General features: G+C 39.2%; 2 protein-coding genes across 3 annotated transcripts; one reads left to right on the top strand and one right to left on the bottom strand.

Moving 5' to 3' along the window:
• Positions 1-966: 966 nt before the first annotated feature.
• On the bottom strand, positions 967-7,526 carry pmm1 (phosphomannomutase 1). The gene is made up of 8 exons (XM_008330238.3): positions 7,017-7,526; positions 6,348-6,465; positions 5,440-5,516; positions 5,223-5,314; positions 5,023-5,122; positions 4,366-4,441; positions 2,284-2,399; positions 967-1,986 (listed from the first exon to the last, which is right to left on the bottom strand). The coding sequence occupies exons 1-8, from the start codon at positions 7,104-7,106 to the stop codon at positions 1,864-1,866; spliced, it is 792 nt and encodes a 263-aa protein (XP_008328460.1). The 5' UTR covers positions 7,107-7,526; the 3' UTR covers positions 967-1,863.
• On the top strand, positions 6,406-21,745 carry gucy2ca (guanylate cyclase 2Ca). 2 transcript variants are annotated; one of them, XM_017040293.2, is made up of 27 exons: positions 6,406-6,529; positions 12,074-12,186; positions 12,572-12,639; positions 12,725-12,943; positions 13,109-13,227; positions 13,322-13,421; positions 13,497-13,584; positions 13,670-13,814; positions 14,080-14,165; positions 14,250-14,367; positions 14,496-14,577; positions 14,950-15,043; positions 15,637-15,699; positions 15,808-15,879; positions 15,963-16,067; positions 16,480-16,566; positions 16,656-16,788; positions 17,632-17,769; positions 17,868-17,956; positions 18,056-18,147; positions 18,240-18,398; positions 19,103-19,295; positions 19,505-19,679; positions 19,945-20,043; positions 20,129-20,223; positions 20,373-20,449; positions 20,684-21,745. In XM_017040293.2, the coding sequence occupies exons 3-27, from the start codon at positions 12,596-12,598 to the stop codon at positions 20,889-20,891; spliced, it is 2,880 nt and encodes a 959-aa protein (XP_016895782.1). In that variant the 5' UTR covers positions 6,406-6,529; positions 12,074-12,186; positions 12,572-12,595; the 3' UTR covers positions 20,892-21,745. The 2 variants fall into 2 exon arrangements, with proteins under 2 accessions (XP_016895782.1, XP_008328461.1); XM_008330239.3 differs by lacking the exon at positions 6,406-6,529 and adding an exon at positions 10,986-11,612.
• Positions 21,746-21,905: the final 160 nt, after the last annotated feature.

The raw sequence follows: 21,905 nt of genomic DNA on the forward strand, positions 1-21,905 counted from the left end.
TACGTAGATTTGTAGTAAAAAAACTGTTAAATGAACATTAAAGCTGAGTTATTAGGGTCACACATGTATGTGGATGTGCGACTTTCTCTGTTTCAACCAAGACAACGCGAGACAGAAACGGGGGTGTTTTAGGGGGAATTTAAACCAGCAGAAAACATGTGATTTACACATCATGTGTCAGGTTTTGCCTTTGGGGAAACAACTTTTAACAGTGATGGAAATCTTCAACTGCTTCCTCTAAATCTAGGTCAAACTACGCCACCTGCTGACAAAAGAGGTTTGAACAACAACCAACAAGTTTGTACAACCCGTCGGTTTCCGCCTGAGGCAACAACGAAAACACTGCACCTCCGTTGTCCTTCGAATGCAGCCTTGGTTAGTGTTTCTCTGTACATTGAATACCAGGTCAGAACTGAAGACAAGAAATGATGAAATATAACCTAATTATTTTTTCAACGTTTTATTTCAGTTTAAAGAAACAAAAACCCACTGCTGCCCAGTTAAAAATATAAATCAGGATTATGCTCAACAAAATATTAATTTTAATCGTCTGCCACTTGTTTTCTGATTAGTGAATGTGCACAGATGAGTATAATGTTTATAATATTGTGGATCTACATGTAGCTGATGTTACTTATGTTATCTTTTACAGTAAATAATTAAGACTATTAAGACATTTAAATTAACTCTTTTCTTTAAAGAAAAATAAAAAATATGTAATCATTGTTTCCAATGATTATATCATTTAGAAAAGTTATTTATGAAAATAAAGCTTTTTGCATTTGTTTTATCCATTTGCTGTAAGACTGAAGACTTCTGTGTCACTTGACAAAGATATAATGATAAATCTTGCAAAATCATCACCATGTGTCAGTGATGATCACTGAAATTACACCATAGGTCAAGTGACTCACTAAAGTATTTTTATAAAGATGTATAACAGTAAATAATGACACAGGCTGTTGGTGACGTGTTATCAAAAGATTTACTGACACAAAATATTTTTTTAATCCGATGAGTGAAAAATAACATTTTTCTTCAGAAACACACTGACAGTAACTGTTGTGCTGTGCAAATGTTATGCAGGGAGTGTTTACAGTCGGACGTCTGTCTGCAGATGTGTGAATGTCCTATTCATCCAAATACTCATTATCACATTATTATGTTGTCCTTCCTAAAAAACAACAACAATCACTTTACATTAAAAATACAAAAAATAAAAACAAGAAGGTCCCTTTTTAAACACACTATTCAACACCAGCAAATGAAATATCAAGCAAATAAACACCAAGTCATGTCACCAATAATTACACATTGAATTTCCACTTAAATACCCAACAATAAAATCTTCTTTTTGTCCAGCCGTTCTAAGCTCAGTGAGGTTAATTACTGACTCTTACAAAATCATTATTGGAGTTTCATTCATTCATTCATTCACATTTCATGTTAAAAGTACACACACACTGGTCGACAGTGTCACTTTCTCTCACACACTCACGGCCTGTTCCTATCATCCAACTCTGGTATTACATCAGGTCAACCTTAGTGCAAAATATCATTCTAATCTGGATGAATATACATTTTGATAAACTCTCTTGGATTAACTTGATGTGACCTTCTACATACTGCACTTAAATATAACCTCTGTCACAGTAAAAAACAACCTCACATTAATACTTACTGCATTCCTTTAAAAATGACAACAGTGGGATTTAATAAACAGTAACAAAGCAATAATATCAATCAATCAGTAGTGGTATGTTTTAGCAGTTCATTAAATAAAAAAAACCTTTAGTTCAGGAGGACACGAGGGTTAAAGTTCCTGGAGCCAGGACTGTGGCTGGAGTCATAGGAGTCAGTGCCTCAGGAACTGTTTTGTGCAGAATTGAAGAAAATGTCCTGACAGAGCCGAGCCGTGTCGTCTGGAGAGTAAACTGTGAAGCCAATGGTCCTGGGGTCGTTGAATATTTCATAGTCGTTTCCTCCCTGAGGAGTAAATAAACAGAGTGGATTTATCAGTGAGATGACGAAGTACTGAGCTCTAGGCAAACACTTCCCAGAGTTTAAACTGTCAACTGTCTAGGTCACTCGTCAAACTCGGGGCCCGTGGGCGAATCTGGCCCACCAGGTCATTTACTGTCCATAGTGGAGAGCATATATGACGTTTTATTAGATGGGTTAAATTACAGTGGTTGAATTTAGTTCAGGACAGATTTGCTAAAAACAGTTAAACTTTGTTTTTCCCACGTTTGCCTCTTGTTCTGCAGAAAACCCTAAACTCACATCGGTGGTCTCGTTGCCGAAGAAGTAGATGGCGTCCAGCCCTTCTCTCTCCAGCACCTCCAGACATAATCTCTTGTCCCAGCCTTCTGGAAAAATGTCAAAGCTGATGACGCCGCCTGAAACCAGGTAAGGACATTGTTAATTTTTATCACCTACATTATTTACATGGAGTCAAACAGTTAACATTACAGTTGGAAAAAACTCTAATTAACATCAATTAGCACTTCAACACCAGACAACAGTCTGAGCAGTGTTGAAGCTAATTACATTCGCATGAATGAAGCTCAGACAAATGTTTCTGTTGTTGTTCCACCCAGAGTCAAATCATCACAGTGACCTGTGATCTGAGGCTGAAAGGTCTCCTGTGAAGATCTTCCCTTTGTTTTCCTCTCTTACCCCCCCCCCCCCCCCCCCCCCCCCGGTCTCTCAGCTGTCAGTTTAAAGAACGAATGACAAAAGCCTAGACGTCATAAGCATCCCACCAATCAGTGCACTGCATCCCTCACACACCCTCTACACGCCTCTGTCCCTCTCTCACACCCCAGAACATAAACATGTCATGGATTTAGCTGTGTTACCCGCCCTTCACAGAGTCTGCTGGTTTCTGTCCTGCAGAACTGCTGTCCATGTGTCTATGTACAAAGATGACACAGCGTTTTTATCTCTGAGGCAGAGCAGATAAAAATTTTAAAAATATTCAACTACATACATACATATATATATATACACACACACACATATATATATATATATATATCTAAAATCAGACAAACCAACATGTGGAAGTGAGGTCAGTGAGGCTGTTGTCTTTCATACACTGACAAACAACAGATAAAAATCAGCTGATTCTACAGTGAAGTATCTTTTTCTCTTCATGGTACACATCTGTGTGTACTTCTTCACTGATAAAGAAGTAACTTTGAAACAACATGGTCAATGATTAATTAAGAAAATGTTCTACTAGGAAGTAGAGAGGATTCAGTCCCCTCAGAATGAAAAGTGAACCTTTAGATCATCAGGACCAGAATCTCTTTGTACTTGCTGCATGGCAGTCCAGGAGCTTTGAGTTTTTGAGACTTGATGACAAGTTTTCAGTCATTTTAGTCCCTAAATTTCCTGAAGGGAATTCCCAAGGGATTAGTAAAGTGCTATCTATCTATCTATTTGTTTTTACCTGGCCTTCAATCACTGCCAGAATACAGACATGACATTTTATTATTATTATGATGCAGGTATTACTGTTACATAGAATGATGTGGTTTTATTTTTAGCCTTAGGAATCTCCACAGGTGTCAATGTCATCCAGTCGAGAAAAGGTCAGCACTGGTCAATATTATTTGCCTTAACTCATCATTGATACTGTTCTCTAAATCCTGCACACGTAGCTGATGACAGAGTCAGCGCAGCAGCTAAACATGTGCCAAACTTTAGCCCCATAATAACCTCAGCCTGGGGGAACGGTGTCTTCTTTGTGTGCGTGACCTGTGACCCACTTTCATGCGTCACCAGCCGAGGCTAACACCTCCTGGAGCACGAAAGTAAACAGCCCGAATCTGATTCACCTCACAGCTGCTGTGTGGACAGAAGGACAGAGCAAAGTGTGTTTCTGTAATGGTTAACCTAGCGCTCAGACGTCCAGCACGTTGTCCTCAGAACGCCATGGGTGTGCTTTTTAAACCCACTGAAAAATACACAAAGACTCACGGGTGTGCACGCGGTGGAACTTGTTTGTCATTAAACCATTGTTGGAAAGACTGCACTGAGCTTGTTTTTCTGCCTGAAAACATTCTCCGCCAGGTCTGATTGTTGTTTATAGAAAGTGTCCCTGACAGAAAAGCATCCCTGTATTCAAAACACACTAGAAAAATACTCTCCAGCAACACAGAGTTTTTCTTTGGTTAATTATTATTCGGCTGACGTGTTGCTGCATTAACTTTTTGTGTCTTTTAATTTTTAAGCAAATCGTGTTGCTGCATTAACTTTTTGTGTCTTGTAATGTTTTAATTTTTAAGCAATTTTTTGTCTCAAAGTAAGAATGGCAACATTTTCTTTCCATGGCTTTTCAGCTTACAACTCTCTCACCTTTTGTGAACCGTAAACCTCTTCCTGCAAACTGCTCTTTCAGTGCAGCAACGAACTTTTCTCGGATCTTCTCTTTCTGCAGAAGTGAAAAGGAAGCAAGCACAAGTGTCACCACAAATAGTGACAATTTATCTTCTAGTTCTGAAAAAACAAAACAAAACAAAACAATTAAGTTGAACAGTTTGTTTTTGATTCAATCGAATGTTGTTAACCATCTTTGGAGCCAACAGAGTTGTGTATTTGTATAAATGCACACATCATCCGTTTGGTTTTTACTTCTGCCTCTTCTGTTTCGTCCATGTCGCCCCGTTCTTTGAACCATGAATGCACAGTCTGTTCATCTGTCCTGACAACGCACCATTGTCTGACTCACTATCTTTCTCCAACACAGACCGAGCTGTGGTTCGATGTGTTCTAATTCAGTAACTGTTTCTTTCTTTCCTCAGGTTGTGGTTCCACACTCAGATGAAGACAAAAACATTAAGAATGATGTGATAATTCAATCACAGTCAATAAACTAAAGCAGGTTCGACCAAGTCACTGATCTGCTGGGAAACTGATGACGTCATTTTCTTACCACATAACCTGAACGCCTCAATGCAAACGTTTGGTCATCTTAAAAGTTGATGCACTGAAATTGGTTGCATAATTATTTACCTTGTCAATTTCAGAGAACTCCTTCCGTTCCTCGGGGGAGCAACTGCGACCAATGGGAGAAATGTTGAGCATCCCGTTCCTGAACTCAATGAACGTCCCTCTGCAGGTGTGGTTTCTGACTCATTAGTATGTTAGGATTTTTTTAAAGTTTGGAAGTTTTGTTTGGCTAAAAAAATATTTTCATGTCCTCAAAATGTCACCTTTTCTTTGGCAACTTAATGAGTCCCATGTAGCTGAGGCAGAAATTGATCAGTTCCTGCAGAAGCTCTTCACCAATCTGGTTCTGGATAGCCTTCAGAAAAAAGAAAAAAAATTAAAGGAAAAATTACTAACTTTAGAGCTATAGAAAATTAACCTGGCAGTGTCACTGTAGAAAAATCTACTTTTTCAGGGACACACAATGGGAATAACACTCACATGTTTGGAGATGAGTTTGCCGTCCTTGTACTGCACCGTTCCATTCTCAGCAAACACATAATCAAACTTGTGAACAACTGTAAAAAAAAAGAAGAAATAAACAGAAGAGTTTTTTTTAAAAAAAAAGTCAATTTATGTAAACACCACAAAATGTGTCCTTTATGAAGGAGAGGAGCAGTGGGCCACTGTGCAGCACATGAGTTTTTGGTGCTTGTTCAACACGCGTGTTATCACATGCCTTCAACTCCTAGGAAATGAGCGTTTTAGTGTGGAATGGAAGTAAATGTGCTAATATATGTGCTAATATATATATATATATATACACATACAGAAGAACAGAACTGTCTGAACACCTGACGACAGTTTTTGTCCCAGGACATGCAGGACGTCCTATCTCTAGACTTTCCTGCTCTTTTACTCCAGGCCTGATGAAATGATGAAATAAAGTTGCTCTATTGCAACAATCAGTCTGCATTCCAGACACGTCCAGTGACTGGTAGGTCTATACAGGCATGTCTGTGTGTGTGTGAGTTTCAGGTGTTGACTCAGCTGATGTGCTGTAGGCAATGCAGTGCATGGGGTCAGTGTGTCAGTGTGATTTGGCTGCAGGTCTGGGTGGTGCAGTGCCTATTGTCACTGTCTGTTTAATTTGTTTGTGGAACATAAAGGATTATAAACCTCTTGTCAAACCTTGATAATTACCTGATAGAAAGAAACATTATGAGACTAAACTATCTTCTCATGTTGCGCTGTCACCCTTTGACACTGATCCTCTAATGAGGGTTGAAGGAGTTTGGCTTCGAACCACCAACCATCTTTTAGTAATAAATGTTAGGCCCGGCTGTGTGATTGTGTAAACTGTTATGATATATGAAATAAAATGTGCTCTTTCCCAGACAGTGGCTCACCATCGTCTCCCTCCCCGAGCTGCTCTGCAATCTTGGAGTAGTCTGACCCTCCCACGATGCCGATCTTCACCTTCCGCCGCAGGATCTGAAGGAACTGGTCCAACTGTGGCTCGATTTTCTGCCCAAAAAAAAGGAGGAAAAGATAACTTTAAAGAAGCAAACCTTCTACTCTACAGGATAAGGTACAGTGTATTCCACTACAACATGTGACTTTGTTGCTGAGAAATGTTTGGCCTTGACTTCTACGGTTTTAAATAAGTACACTCGTGATATGAAATGGTAATTTAAAGTGACTTTAAATTACTTTTGTTTCCTGTGAGTAAATGTGACACCTTTGAAATTAAAATAAAAAGGGACTTTGATAGGTGATGGAAAACCTTCAAAAGGTATCGGCTATTTTGAACCGATAATGTGAGGTGTCAGTATCAGGACACACTGCACACTGTATCAGATACCAGGGACACCTCTGTGGTGGCATGACCCTGATGTGGGGTAAATAACAGTGAGGTGAGTTTGGGACAGAAGGACAGAGCCTCGGTCCACATGACTCCGTGAACACGAGGTACACACTGCCCCTCTTACGAAAGCGTGTAACAGCCACAGCTTGTTGAAGAGCCACTGATGCAATGTTGACCTGGTGTTGTGTGATGATATGTGGGTCGAACTCACCTCTCTGGGTCTTGTCAGGGTTCCGTCCACGTCAAACAGACAAAGGATGTTCCTGTCGCAGGAGAAGCCGTTCAATCTCGCCATGTCCATGTCTGTTACCCCCCGGTGTTGTTTATTGTTTACTGTTATTTACGCTCTTGCACGCCAAGAGCTGCAGGTCCGACCTTAGTGCATGCAAAGGCAGCTGCACGTAAATTATACAAAAATAAATCAATAAGTTAAAAAAAAAACAACCCACAATGACACCGGAATGTCTTCAAGAATCTGACGAACTGTTTAAAACTATTAAAAAAGACGGATCTCAAAGCTAAAATTCTGAGGATTTTTTCCTCTTCTGATGAGGGAAGCCGACTCCTCCTCTGCCTCTGCCTCTTCGGTGCCGCTGTCTCGGTCTGGCTCGGTTCTGTTCAGCTCCGTTCTTGAAAAAAAACCATCCATTCGCCTTCAGGTTTTAACAAACACGTCGTGCAGAACGTGTTGGATTTCTGTGAGGGTTTTTTTCTTCTACAGGGGAGAATGTTTTAGCCGACGGCCAATCACAACCAGAGTACGACGTATGACGTACGTCAGGAGTGGGCGTGGTTTATAATGCGGCAGTCACATAACCATGTTATGAAGACGTTAAACACACCAAAGTAAATGTCTCTGTAACGAACCCAAATCTAACTCTTAAAAAAACAAAATAACATGACAACACTTCCGGTCTCCCCTTCACATTAAAACTACACAACCTGTTTAATAAACAGTAGTATACGTACTACGACTAGTACTTAACCAAGCTCTACTAACAAACAATAAATAATATATGAGCTAAACTTTAAGATAAAAAAAATCGCCTGTAAATTACAGTGTTGTGTAAACATGTTTGACAGCTGTTAAAATGCTTCATGCCGTATCTTCAGTATTAGTCCAACTCGTTGTATTACGACAGACCGTACGGCAAACTGACCACAGAATTTTTAATTAACTCTAAACCGCGAAAGAGAACAGAGAGAATGTTTGGAGGACAGTGGACTACTTTCATGTGTCTGGACCTACGAGGATTAGATTTGAGTAGATTCAAGAATATTCGATTAGATTACCACATGGGATGAAGATTTTCTCTGCAGCAGTTGTGGTTACGTGCAAACTCCACTAGAGGGCGTGACAGCAGAGGGAGAAACGATGGGAGATTATCCTTTGCTGTATTGTTTATGGGACCCGTTTTGTTTTTCCATTTAGGTTGTCAACAAGAAAAATATAAAAGTAATAATTAAAATAATTACTATTACTACTTTAATCTTAGTATTTTCAAAAGCCAAACTGTCATAGTCTTCAATCTTAGGTCCTGTTGACCTCTATCAATGAAAATAACTTCCAGGTGTTGTGAAAAAACACATTTGGACTTGGCATTACTATAAATACTAGCCTTACTTAAAAATATATTATTTTTTATAAATTTACAAAACGTGCATTGTCAAAGCCGAACCTTTTTATAAAGTATTTCTAGGTATTAATGCATTTAGCTGATAATAGCTGATTGCAGTTACAATAGTTGTCATTTTTAGCATGTTTCAATCTCCCAACCCCCTGCTGGTCACCTGAAGTGGACCTTGGTCTTTTGGTCACTCACCAGATAATGGTTGGAAGACAAACTGACAATAATAATTTGTTGCTAAATTGACTGGCATTGGGATTTTATCAGTGGTCATTAATGTGACAAACACATATGGAAACACCTTTGTTGATGGATTGGCCTGGTCACTTTGTTACTGACACCATTGTCACAGACTGTTGGTACCAATGTTTGTTTAGGGCAGTTTTGCAACAGGCCACTGACTCAGTACTGGCACCATAAATCACTTGAGTGTTTTATCTGCACTGCATTTCACAGCCCTCATAAATCACTGATGCATTAACCAGACATTTGAAATGGGTGATAATATCAAAACGAAAAGCAGTGTGACCCCCTTCGGGCTATTATACAACTAATTTGTGTGAAGTCTTGCCGTATATGGGAAACGGTCTTGATTTTATGGTAAAAAGTGAAGTTTGTTTTCCCACTTCCTGTTGTCTGACAGGAGCAATTTACCACAATGACGCCTGATATTTATTCAGAAGGCTGAAGACGTGGATGACTGATGTGGTTATGATGTAGGAGATAGCGGCGGGCCATTACTGACTAATCATAAACCAACTAATCATTAGAATTTGTGATGATGAACTTTATCTTCTTTATCTTAACTTTGACTTTTAGCCCAATGTTTCTTCTAATCCCAGCAAACACCGACTTGTTAAAGCAAAGTCTTTCAGACTGTTTGGTTTTCTTCAATTGTTCAACTAACTCCAGTGTTCTGTCTGTCAATACCTAACCACCGTTTGTCTCCCCCGTTGTTGGTCTCCTGTTGGTTTCAATAGGCCTCAAGGAAACTTTTTTTTAAATTTGAGACTGGTTGTCTCAAATTTGTCTCTACAGAAAAATTTTTCCTCAAAGCCTGATGAGTGTTAATATATTATTGTACTGTCTGTATTTATATTGTATTATTTAATGCTATAGGTCAGGTGTTACTTTTATCTGCCACTAGGGGAAAACATGGGCGATGGACTTATTTGTGTGTGTAGTGGACTACGTGACAGCACACCTGCCCAGGTGCCAATATTAAAGCAGCCTTATCTTCCATTAAACTAAGTGCTCACTGAGACCCATTTACACAGAGCAACAATAACAGCCACAGCTGCTACACTGACACCCTAAAGCAATAAAACCAGGAGTCGGTTCTTTTAAGACGTTTTCGTTTCCTCCGTCTGATAATGAGCCGGAGGCCGTAGTGGGGAACATGGCAATGCCCTCACTGACTGCGTTAGTACTGCGTCATAATGTTTGTGTAAGGTCTTTATGACTGTGAGGTGGTAGTCAGACAGGAAACACACTGATGTTTCTCTGTACTGGAAATTAGGAGAATTAATTTGGAACATTGGCCGTGAGGACGTGTTTACTCTTTACTTGTTTACACAGTAAACTTCTTTTTCTGGAACATATCATTTATCACACGTACAATAAACTCATTTAATTAAATGTACTATGGTAATAATGAAAACGCCACAGCTAGCTAAAAAAGAAAAATCACTTAAGCTTTCCCTTAGCAGCAGAATGAGATGTTAGGAAGTGGGAAATTTGAGACTGACAATGACAAACACAGACAGCAGTTCGAGTGTTACAAATAGAGTGTTTCCTTATCTTGCTGTTTTGGTTAAAAAAAGAGAGGTAACAATGGATTAGAAAACATTGTTACTCTGTGTGACGTTAAATTAGTCATAAAAACATTTTTTTACAGACAGCATTTGGTTAAAATATGAGATGATTGATGAAATTATAAGCATTAAATAAAAAAAACACAGTAATTAATTTTTAAACAGTTTCAAAAAAGTCTTGAGGTTTGGCAGCAACGGAGACTTTAACAGGATCAAAGCTGGTTCAGTCAAAAAAGAGGTGATTCAACAGTGTGGACAGGAGATTTATAGTCTTAATCCACCCTACTTTTACAGCAGACAATATTTATCAGCTCCACATAAGCCTTCACTTTTATGGCCCTTTTTTTGACCTTCGCTCCTCTCACAGTGCAAGCCTTCTACCGACTACGACTGTCCTCACATCGTCTTCTATTGTGTTAAAAAGGGAAAAAGAAACATTTTTACCACTGGTTTCACCATCAACATAAATGATAATTTGACGAGGAAGTAGAATTGATCTTCTTTCGTCGTGTGAATGAAGTTTATATTTCTGTTTTATCTCTCAGTCTTCGACAACCTGCTTTGATTTGAGACTAAGCCGTGATTCTGTTAAAGCGACGGACGACTGTGTTTCTGAACCCAATGTTTACCAACAGGATCAATTGTCATCTGAGTGAACTTGTATTGGACAAATCAATGCAGGTGGTTTGTGGGAGAGTCTGCGCTGGGCTGCGTAACCTCCCTCTGCTGGGCGCATCAGCTGTCATTCCACAGTTGTTCATTAACACGTGCAGGACAGGTAGACAGGCTTGCACTAAGGTGGAGGATTATTGACCTCAGGCTCCCACGAGGGGAACAGTTTGTACAAAGAGCTTCTTTCTTGAGTTTGATCTCTGCGTTTTCGCCGGCGTTTCCTCGAAGTATCTGGATTCACCTTTCAGAACATTTCCCGTGTTTTTGGACAATGACTGTTAGACTTTTGCTTAGTCACGGGGGAAGCTTGTAAACTTCTGCTTTTCACTCTTTCATCTTCAGCGGAGAGGATCTGGTCTGGTGGACAGATGTAAAGACTTTAGTTTTTCAGCCTCTCACCTGCCCCGAGGTTTAAATGTTTGTCATGTAGAAACTCTGGAGGTTAAGCTGAATTTCTGCCTGAGAGAGTAAAAATCCTGGAGGTCAAGATGCACTGCTGGCACAGTTTACTTTACCTGGGAGTGCTGACAGCGACGGTGCTGGGCAACAAAATATTTGATGACTGTTTGTCTCGTAAATACACCATCAATGTTGTGCTGCTGGAGGACAACACGTATGAGTGGAGTCTGCCGCTGGTAAAGAAGGCTGTGGAGGAAGCCATTGTTGTGGATGCAATGGAGAACGAGGCACAAGGTATCGGTACTGTTGGTTAAATGCAACTCACAACGTCCAGCTCCTTTGTTGACAATATTATTTCCTTAAAAACAGTTTTATGGACAGCATAAAACTAAATGACACATGGCCGGAACTTCAACAACAATTAAGTACACTATGTACACGGCATAGTATTATGTACTATGATGTCACCAATGTGATTTTAGGAGAGAGAGATAAATAGATTGAAATACATGTAGTCCTGATGTTTATTGTAATAAAAAGGATAAAAAAAAAAACCACTAAAATTTTAAATGTATGATGTACAAATGACCCGGGCAGACCATACTGGAAATTCCTATGTGTTTGAACAGTTGAACAGAACTTTATTTGCACAAATGGCAAATAAAGTAAATTTATCGTATCGTATTGTATCATATCCTATCGCATTGTATCTTAGTAACACCCCACTGACTCTGTTTTGCTCTTGTCGACTCCAGGATTGGACTTCAGGCTGACGGCGAACTACAACAGCTTCAACACCACCATCTACAGACGTCAGGGCTGTGGCAGCAGCACATGTGAGGGGGTGGCAATACTCAAGAAGCTGTATGTAAGTTTGGTTCTCTGATTTTGTAAAATACTCTGGTATTATTTGTACAACATAGAATAAAAGCACCAGATTTAGCTCTGGCAGATTTACACCTGACGCCACACGTCAGACTGGATAATAGAGCAGCACATGCTAAAAAATGGAGCAAATATCATGAAACAAAATCCATATTAAGCCTGAATAGCAGAACAGTTAAGGTTTCCTGAAGACACTTCACCTCTTCATCCATTTATCCCTGAGATGCTAGTGAACAGCAGAGTCCTGGCCTGAAGAGCAACTCCCCTGAATGTATCTACAACTACATGACAGACATACATGTTTATTTTTAAATTACACAGTTATAATTGAAGCATGTAATGACAGAACAACTGCATATAACATACAGGAAAATGGAGAAATTGGGTGTATCATGCTGGGACCGTCTTGCACCTACGCCACCTACCAGTTGGTGGAGTGAGTATGACATTGAACTATTACTTTATAAACAATCTACAACTGCCGTGACTGACTTTTTTCACACCCTGTCATTTGCTTTTAGTCAAGAAATTGGCCTCAGTCTGAGCATCCCCATCATCTCCGCCGGCAGTTTCGGCCTGTCGTGTAACTACAAACCCAAACTGACACGAATTTTGCCTCCAGCAAGAAAAATATCCAACTTCCTCCTTAACTTCCTAGAACAAACTCATTCATTCAAGAGGGAGTGGAACACTGTGTATGTCTACAAATTGAACAGTAATTCATCAGAGGACTGTTTCTGGTAAGTATATAGTACATGTATACATACAGTATATAGTGTCTATAATATATATGTATATGTTTGTGGATATACACATGTACTAAAAAAAAGCTTCATCTTCTCTTTCTCCTCCTCCTCCTGCTTCTTTTTCTTCTTCTTCTGTTTTATTGATTATCTTCTCCTCAGGTACATTAATGCTTTGGAAGCGCCCTCAGAAAAGTTCGCAACAAACGTAAACAGATACATGCTGCGTGGTGAGAAAGAGCTGAAGGATGCTCTGAAAGATGAGAAGAGAAAAAGCAACAGTGATTTTTTTTCTTTTAAATAAAAACATTAAACCTATTTAAAATATATATTTTTGTCGGAGTTGGTGACTAAGAGAGCATGTTTTCACTTCAGTTTTCATCATGTGTGGGAGCCGTAATGAGATCGCGTCCATTAAGGCCGAGACCGGGCCGATACACGAGGACATCATGTTCATGCTGCTGGACATTTACAGGTGAGACACTGGCCGAAACTTCAACAGTGGCAGAAAAATTTGTTTTCACCAAAACACGGTTTTCTTTCCTTGCAGCCCAGATTATTATGTCAATACCACGTCTGGTGAACTGATGAAGAACGTTCTGGTGATGACGCTTCCACAGAGGAACTACAACAGCACGGTGAGCCGTGAGCTGCGAACAGCACGGAGAAGGAGAGCGGTGGCGGTACAGGAGTCTGACTCTCTGCCTCTGTTTTAATCCCCAGATCAATGACTACGTTGTTGGATATCACGATGGAACCCTGCTGTTTGGGAAGGTGCTCCGAGAGAAAATGATGAGTCAGCAGAACAACAGGAGAGTGGATAAAGATCCCTTGACCTCTAATCCATTTGGAAACGTCATCTTTGATGGTGAGAGGCCTTTAATGATGATCGACTGAGACGTAAAACATGTTTAAATGTATTTCTTTACTTTTCTAATGTATTTGATCTTTTCTGTCTATTCTTTTCTTTACGTTAAGTTTTTTTCTTTTTTTTAAGTTTTGCTAAAGGTTATAGGTTATATTTTTCTTGCATTTGTTTAAGATTATATATTTATATTTACCGATCTGTGTCCTTACGTATATCACTCATTCCTTCTCTGATGTGTGTATTGTGTTGTGTTGGTTGTAAATAGGAATGGGAGGTCATTATGTACTTGATGAATACGGTGACAGAGACGTGAACTACTCCATCATCTACACGTCAACGGTCACTGGAAAGGTGAGACTGGAAGCCTTTTGCCATCCTGTTTGTTGTCAGTTTGGTTGTGCACATCAACGTGTGTGTGTGTGTGTGTTTCTCCAGTACACAACACTGGCCGTGTTCGATTCATCAACGAATGAGACGAGAGTGATCGACATGAACCCCTCTCTGCCCTGGAAAGATAATCGTCTGCCTGATGATGTTCCAGAAGATCGTCACCGTAATATATACACACACACACACACACATCTCTAATTGACAGAATTTTGAATTTCTAAAGACTAAGGATCAACCTTGAGCATGAGAGAAGTAATCCTTTTGTAACAACACTGTGTGTTTTCTTCCCAGGTATAAGTTTTCAGGATGTGATTGTGATTGTTCTGAGCATCAGTGTCGTAGTGGTGACTTTCGTCGCCCTAATCTTCTACAGGTAGAGCGGAAGCACACACATAAAGCACGAGTTGTGTCCCAGTCAGTGGGCTGCAGCCCGGTCTTCCTCATGTAGACTGAGAGCCAAAGATCTGAAGTCAACAGTTGTTCGGATTAAAATAAATAGGTGTGAGAATAGCTGTGTTCGACGGTGTGGAGTCTACACGTCACGGCTTACATTATATATGGATTGAGTAGATCTGACTGGGGCTGCAATCCACGGATTGGGACACAAACCAGTGTATTCAAAACAAAGTACAAGCATAAGCAGGTCCTAAAATAAAACTATCAACACAGTATTCTAAATGTTACTCATAATTATTAACGTTTGTGCATTTGCTTGTGTGCATGTGTGTCTGTTTACGCATGCCAGGCAGAATAGAAAGGAGCGTCTCATGCAGAAGAAATGGTCACACATCGACGCACATCTGATTGGTCCTCTGGATCAGAAAGAAGTATCACTGAAGGTAAACGGCGTCATTTATTATTTCCTACACAGTCAAATCAGAGAAGGAAACTGACACACCAACCCTGTGTTGAACTCACACGTCAATTATTTCCTGATTGGAAAAGAGTTTGCATAAAATACTTTATTTTTTTACATTTTGTATTTTTTTAAATATTTAAACAAAAAATAAAAAAATAAAAAAATATTACCTTTAATAATATTGAGAGTCCATAGAAAGAATTTCCTTTTTATCAACACCAATAATGTTGTTTGGACTTTTTCTCCCTCGTGTGGCTGTGAACGGTACTGCAAAGCTAATCGAAAGGATTCCACAATCTTTCACAACACACTGGGGTTAATAATTTCTTCTTTTCTAAGAAATCTCGTTTTACTCCCACCAGTTGTCGTTTGTTGTTGATTTTTATAACGGTGACAGTGTGATATGGATCAAGCAGAAACTATGGATGGTATTTGGTTAATGTATTACCTGGTGGGACCATAGAAGCTGCTGTGTGAGGAGCTGAGGTATAGGAAAGGTGTGTGTGTGTGTTTAACAATAGTTCATCAATATGTTTGTGTGTGTCTGTGTGTGTGTGTGTCCTTATGTAACAGATTGATGAAGATAAGAGAAAAGACAGCACGTTTTTCTCTCACCGAGGCTGCTACGACAAAAAGGTACCAACGTTTGCACCTCCAGAAATCAATACGGAGACGTACAAAGAGACACATAGATCAATGGAGTTGTGGACATGTTGAGCCATGCGTTGTCTCCCTGTCATTCAGCCCATCATCCTGAAAGAGTTGAAACACCTGGACACAGACTTCACGGAGGAACAGAAGATCGAACTCAACACTGTAAGACAACAGTGTGTGTGTTCTGAAGAGCCCTAACACTGCAGCAGCCAGGCCTCACTCACCTTCTCTGTCCTTCTCCTCAGCTGCTCCGGATCGATTATTACAACCTAACCAAGTTCTACGGGACGGTCAAGTTTGAGTACGGTGTGTTTGGAGTGTTTGAGCTGTGCCAACGTGGGTCCCTCAGGGTAAGAAAAACCTTACTTTTTTCCTTTCTTTTGGACTTGAATATTCAAAGATCAGTGTTAGATTGAAAGAAAAACCTAAATAATTGTTTTGACTCTAGATTTAATAAATTAACTCTTTAGATTTGTAGTCTTCTCTGCACACGTTGGTAAATCACAGGTCGGGAATTTTAGTATCAAAATTACTAAGAGTTTTATTCATATATATATATAATATATTGTGGATATTTTATTTTTCTTAGATTTTACTAAAACAAACAATGTCTATGACCTGATTTCTCCTCTTCCACCAGCGTCTTTTGTGTCCAGTTAATAAGTGACCATCACCTGCTAACCTCTCAGATTTATCACACTGCTGCGATAAGTCAGTCTACATCTGGACACAGTTTATTGAATTTTTTCCTCTCTTTTATAGTACATTCTGAATGACAGGATCGCCTACCCAGATGAAACATTCATGGACATGGAATTTAAGATATCAGTCATGAATGACATTGCAAAGGTTTGCTCAACACAAATCTTTTTTTTAATAAGTAAATGATGCAGCCTTTCTTTAGTTATGAATGTAAAGACGGTTTTGAACTCCTTCAGGGCATGTCCTATCTTCACTCCAGTAATATTGAGACACATGGACGCCTCAAGTCCACAAACTGTGTGGTTGACAACCGTATGGTGGTCAAAATCACCGACTTCGGCTGCAACACCATCCTGAGCCCAGGCAGAGGTGAGTGTAAACAAGTCATTTGTTAGAGAAGTATTACACTCTCCTCTACTTCCGTTTCCGGTTTGTGCTAGTAGCTGTGGTTGCTTGCTAATGGCGCGGACTTTTGAATATATGCTCTCACTCCGTTTTCTCCCGAGAGTGTTTAATCGGCTAAAGCTGTTTTTGATATTTGTGGTAAGGGTCGGGTTGTTGCTTGATGTTTTTCTCGGGAGGAATGGCGTCCTCCGGGACGCTACCCCGGTCCGTCCGCCAGGTATGTCAGGATTGTTCTGCCGGATGTGGAGAGGATGTTGTTGGCTATCGATAAGCAGGTAGGCCGTACAAACTATCTCCGCCTCACGAACTAACAAAGCTCTGGTTGTGTTTTTGAAAAATGAGCCGCACGCTCATCAGCCGATAGAAAGTGGTGTTTACATTTGAGAATTGTTTGTGCAGGTGTCCCCCGCTACCTGTTTCCTCCACACGGATCACAGTATCCGGTTTTGCGCCTAATGTATGGTTAGCAAACTGTTGTCTTGAAAAAGTGATCTGACTATGTGTACATATATGACTATATGTATACTGTATAGATACTCTGTGAAGTAGGGTGGAGTATGTATACTACTAGATGATGGACAATAATCAGACTTTTAACCACATGGGAGGGGGTGGGGGGGTAAGGTTGTCTTCTGTGGGGGAAGATGTGGAACTTTTTGTGATTTTTTTTTTCAGTTTGTGTGACCTGATATGAAGGTTGTGATATTACCTTTATGTTTTTTCTAGATTTGTTTAATAAAGGTATTTTTTATAACCTCTCGTCTCCTCTGCTCTCCTCTTTTCTCCCCTCCTCTCTCCTCCCATCAGATCTGTGGATAGCACCGGAGCATCTTCGTAAAGGTGGAGTCTCCCAGAAAGGTGATGTCTACAGCTATGCCATCATTGCCCATGAGATCATGATGAGGCAAACTCCCTTCTACACACAGCACTGCTCTGATATTAAAGGTAGTATTATAGCATATCATAAACTGTGAACATCACTGACTCTAATGCTTCGTGCCTGTGGTCCGTCTTATTAACCTGATGGTTGTCTGATCCCTCAGAGAAGATCCAGAGAGTGCAGTATCCTAATGGCATAGCAGTGTTTAGACCTGATCTGAACTTCGACGGAGCCTCAGAGAGGGAGGCTGAGGTAGAACTGCGAAGACATTTGCAGCAGCACATATTTCCTTTTTTTTTGTTTTTTGTTTTGTATCTGTGTGTAAAACTTTCTATGTGTGTTGCTGCACAGTTATATTTGCTGATGAAAAACTGCTGGGATGAAGACCCAGAGCGGAGACCGGATTTTAGAAGAATAGAGGTGGCACTGGGTAAAATATTCAGGTATGTCACACATCACATGGGCATTTGTACGTGGGAGAACGTTAATGAGTTCATATGTTCCCATTTGATCATTTATCTGTGCTCTGGCTCAGTAACCTACACAACCAGGCCACTGAGACGTACATGGACAACCTGATCCGCCGTCTGCAGAACTACTCCAGGACTTTGGAGCATCTGGTGGAGGACAGAACGCAGCTTTACAAAAATGAGAGAGACAGAGCTGATCGCCTCAACTTTATGCTGCTGCCTGGGTGAGTTTTTGTTGCTGCAAACAGTAACAGCTGCAGAGTAATGCACAAGTTTTGGTAATAAGTAATATATTTGCAAGTGTCGTAAAATAAACAGATTTAAAAATCTGGAGCTACAAATTGAATAAAGTCCTGCTTTAGATATTATATATATTATATATTATATTTTTACTTCAGCAGTGATTCTTTTCATTGGCAAAGCTCCGGCTAACATCTTTAGTTAATGTTTCACACTGTTGTACTAACTATTGACAGCTAGTGGTCGAAAGTAATATCGGATTATAATGCTGATCATTTTACAAATTGATTTTAAGAGACAGTGGAATAGAATTAGAATGATAGCACATGTAAACAGTGTGTACTTTGTACTTGAAGTACTTGGTGTACATAAGACACACGATATTTACTAGTACAATAGAGTTAAGAGTTAAGATAGAAATTTGAAGTATATGTAACCGTGAAAGTGAAACAAAACATAAACATTAGGAAAATTAAATATGATTTGAAAATTCACATGATGCAAATTTTTAAATCATATATAATTGCCAGCTTTCTTTTAATAATGTCTCTAAGATAAAACATCATTTAAAAATACTATAAATACTGTAAAATATCAGTGAATTTATACAGATATAAAATTAAATTTAGTTTTAATATCGTGGACTGAATCAAGCTTTTTTCTCCTCCATCTCGTGGCTTCTCCTCAGCCCAGTGGTGCGTTCGTTGAAGGAGACCGGCAGAGTGGAGCCAGAGCTGTTTGAGGAGGTGACCATTTATTTTAGCGACATTGTGGGCTTCACCACGCTCTGTCACTACAGCACCCCCATGGAGGTGGTCGACATGCTCAATGATATCTACAAGAACTTTGACAGCATCCTAGACCACCATGATGTCTACAAGGTAAATTATAGTCTCCGCGAAGCTTTTTTTCTAAATTTATAATAACATACCATGCATTTAGTTTCTTTTGTATGTTTCTAAAGAATCCTCCATATTCTACCCTTAAATGTATAAATAAAATGTTTTTTTTTTTTTTTTTTTAAGCTTTCGTTTTAGGGATATGTCTTTTAATTAAAAATATACACTGATTTCAACCCAATGTCCTTCAGGTTGAGACAATAGGAGATGCATATATGGTTGCGTCAGGCTTGCCCAAACGAAATGGTGACAGACATGCAGTTGACATCGCCCACATGGCCCTGGACATCCTGTCTTTTGTGGGGACGTTTGAGCTGGAGCACCTGCCTGGTATCCCTCTGTGGATTCGTATTGGTGTGCATTCAGGTGTGTAACTTTCTGTTGTAAAATAATGTTGTTAAAGGAAGGTCTCTAGTTCTCTCGAAGATTATTACACTTTTGCCTCATTTAACTGTGAGCAAAAACAAAGACTTCTATTGAAATCTATTGTTTTCTTTTGAGGTACCTTGCTGTCATCTAGTGGCTGCAGTGCATCAGTCAATTTAGTGTTGAGTCTCGAAACCAAGCAAAGAAGAAAAAAATATCTGAATTTCAAGTTTGTGTAAAAACTCTTTATTATTTCAATGTCCAGGTCCGTGTGCTGCAGGAGTGGTGGGGAACAAGATGCCTCGCTACTGTCTTTTTGGAGACACGGTCAACACTGCCTCACGCATGGAGTCCACAGGACTACGTAAGAGACAACAGTCTGATTGTCAGTCAGACACTGCTCAGGTTTTCACTCGTACAACCCATTCTTTTCTTGTTTTCTTTTTCAGCTCTGAGAATCCATGTCAGCCAGTCCACCATCAACACCCTGCAGAGAACTGACCGCATGTTTGAGTATGAACAGAGAGGAGAGACGTATCTCAAGGTACTTTGAGTTTACTTTATTTTCTCATCTCTCTGAGGAAACCTCAACGTAGTATTAGGGCCACATGGAGGATTAAATAAATATCAAAAAGTACCGGAATTAAGTATCTCCCTATCTCTCTCTCTCCCTTCCTCTTTCTCTCTCTCTAGGGTAAAGGTAAAGAAATGACGTACTGGTTAACAGGAGTGACTGGAGGACAGTACAACCTTCCAACACCACCAACAGCGTAAGTCACTGAAAGAAAAAGAATTGAGACGTAATTAAGACATTGGTCAAAGAATTGATCAAAATTAAATTTTTACATATTGAGTTTTACAGTGTTCCTGATTCACTTCATTCAATTAAAGCATTCACTTAATGATAATCTTTGCCTTTTAATGTAGGTTCTTTCATCTAACAGTGTCGACTAATTTAATCTTTTTAAACATTTAAACCTTTTTTTTTTACCTTTCTGTTTCAGAGAGAACTTTCAGCGGCTCCAGCAGGACCTGGCTGAAATGATTGTGTCCAGTTTGAAGAAACGTGGAGGAGGGAGAGAGAGCTTCGAGAAGAGGAAGACACTGTCCACCAAAGTCCGTCACAGGGAGAGAGGTAGCAGTGTGCGGAGTGACGGGCAGCCAGAGTACTTTCATCTAGTGGCTAATGAAAACCCCAGTACTTTCTTATGAATCCAGACCAATGGCAGACTTTGCCTGAGTCTGTCTGTTGCTGAGCAAGTTTGTAATGTGATATATGAAATTATTAAAATATATATAATAATTATAATAATTCTGGCTGTTAAAGTACAACATAGTCTGGTACTAAAACTCCTAAATATTCTTATGGCCTTTAGTGGAATGGTGTGGATACATGTAACAGAAAGATTCATAAAAGAAAAGCCATGGGAGGAGATTGATTTATTTTTTACCTCAGACCTCTAAAATTGTTTTTTGTTGTCACTCCCAATACATCTCCAGCTGAAAAAACGGTGAAAAACAAGTGCTAAAATAAAGCTGCCTTTATTAATAAAGATTCAAATTCTGTATATTATTCAATTTGACAATGTCTGCTTTGAAGTAAATCTTAGCAGAACGTGGACATTATATTTTTTAGTTTTGTTTTTTGGTGGTTTTTCAAATTTTTTATAATAGGATATTTTAGGTTTAGTCAGTCTACAAATGGTTTTATCTTCCATATAGTTTCTGGTGAATTTAAAGTAAAATATTTGCCATTCTCAGAGAAGCAATCTTCTCGTAAAAGTGCCTTATTTGTGCCTTTTAAGTTGTGAATTTTATCCTGACAGGAATTCTTGCATAAATTGTGCTTACCTTGAGTTTGTGGAAACGGTTCTCTTTTTAAATAAGAAGATCGCCGATTCAGAAGACTGAAAAATGTACTAAAATAAATGTACTAAAATAGAAAATTTTACATTAACTTCAAAAATAGCTACATCTTTATTTCATAACTATGCTACCTTGATTTAAGCACCTGAGCCATATATCCATGATTGTTTTGGTGTTCTAATAAATAACATTTGAAATAATGAGATCTACTATTTTTTTTCTTAAATAATTCTCAAAATGCTGTAATTTGATGAGAAACATGCAGAAAAGGTAAAATTTTGAATTTTTTTCCCAAAAAATTTTCATCTTACAACATGACAAGCAGAAATAGTATTTTCCAAAAAAAAATCTGAAAAAAAA

This window comes from Cynoglossus semilaevis, chromosome 17, assembly GCF_000523025.1.
Source record: "Cynoglossus semilaevis isolate Cse_v1.0 chromosome 17, Cse_v1.0, whole genome shotgun sequence".
NCBI lineage: Eukaryota > Metazoa > Chordata > Actinopteri > Pleuronectiformes > Cynoglossidae > Cynoglossus > Cynoglossus semilaevis.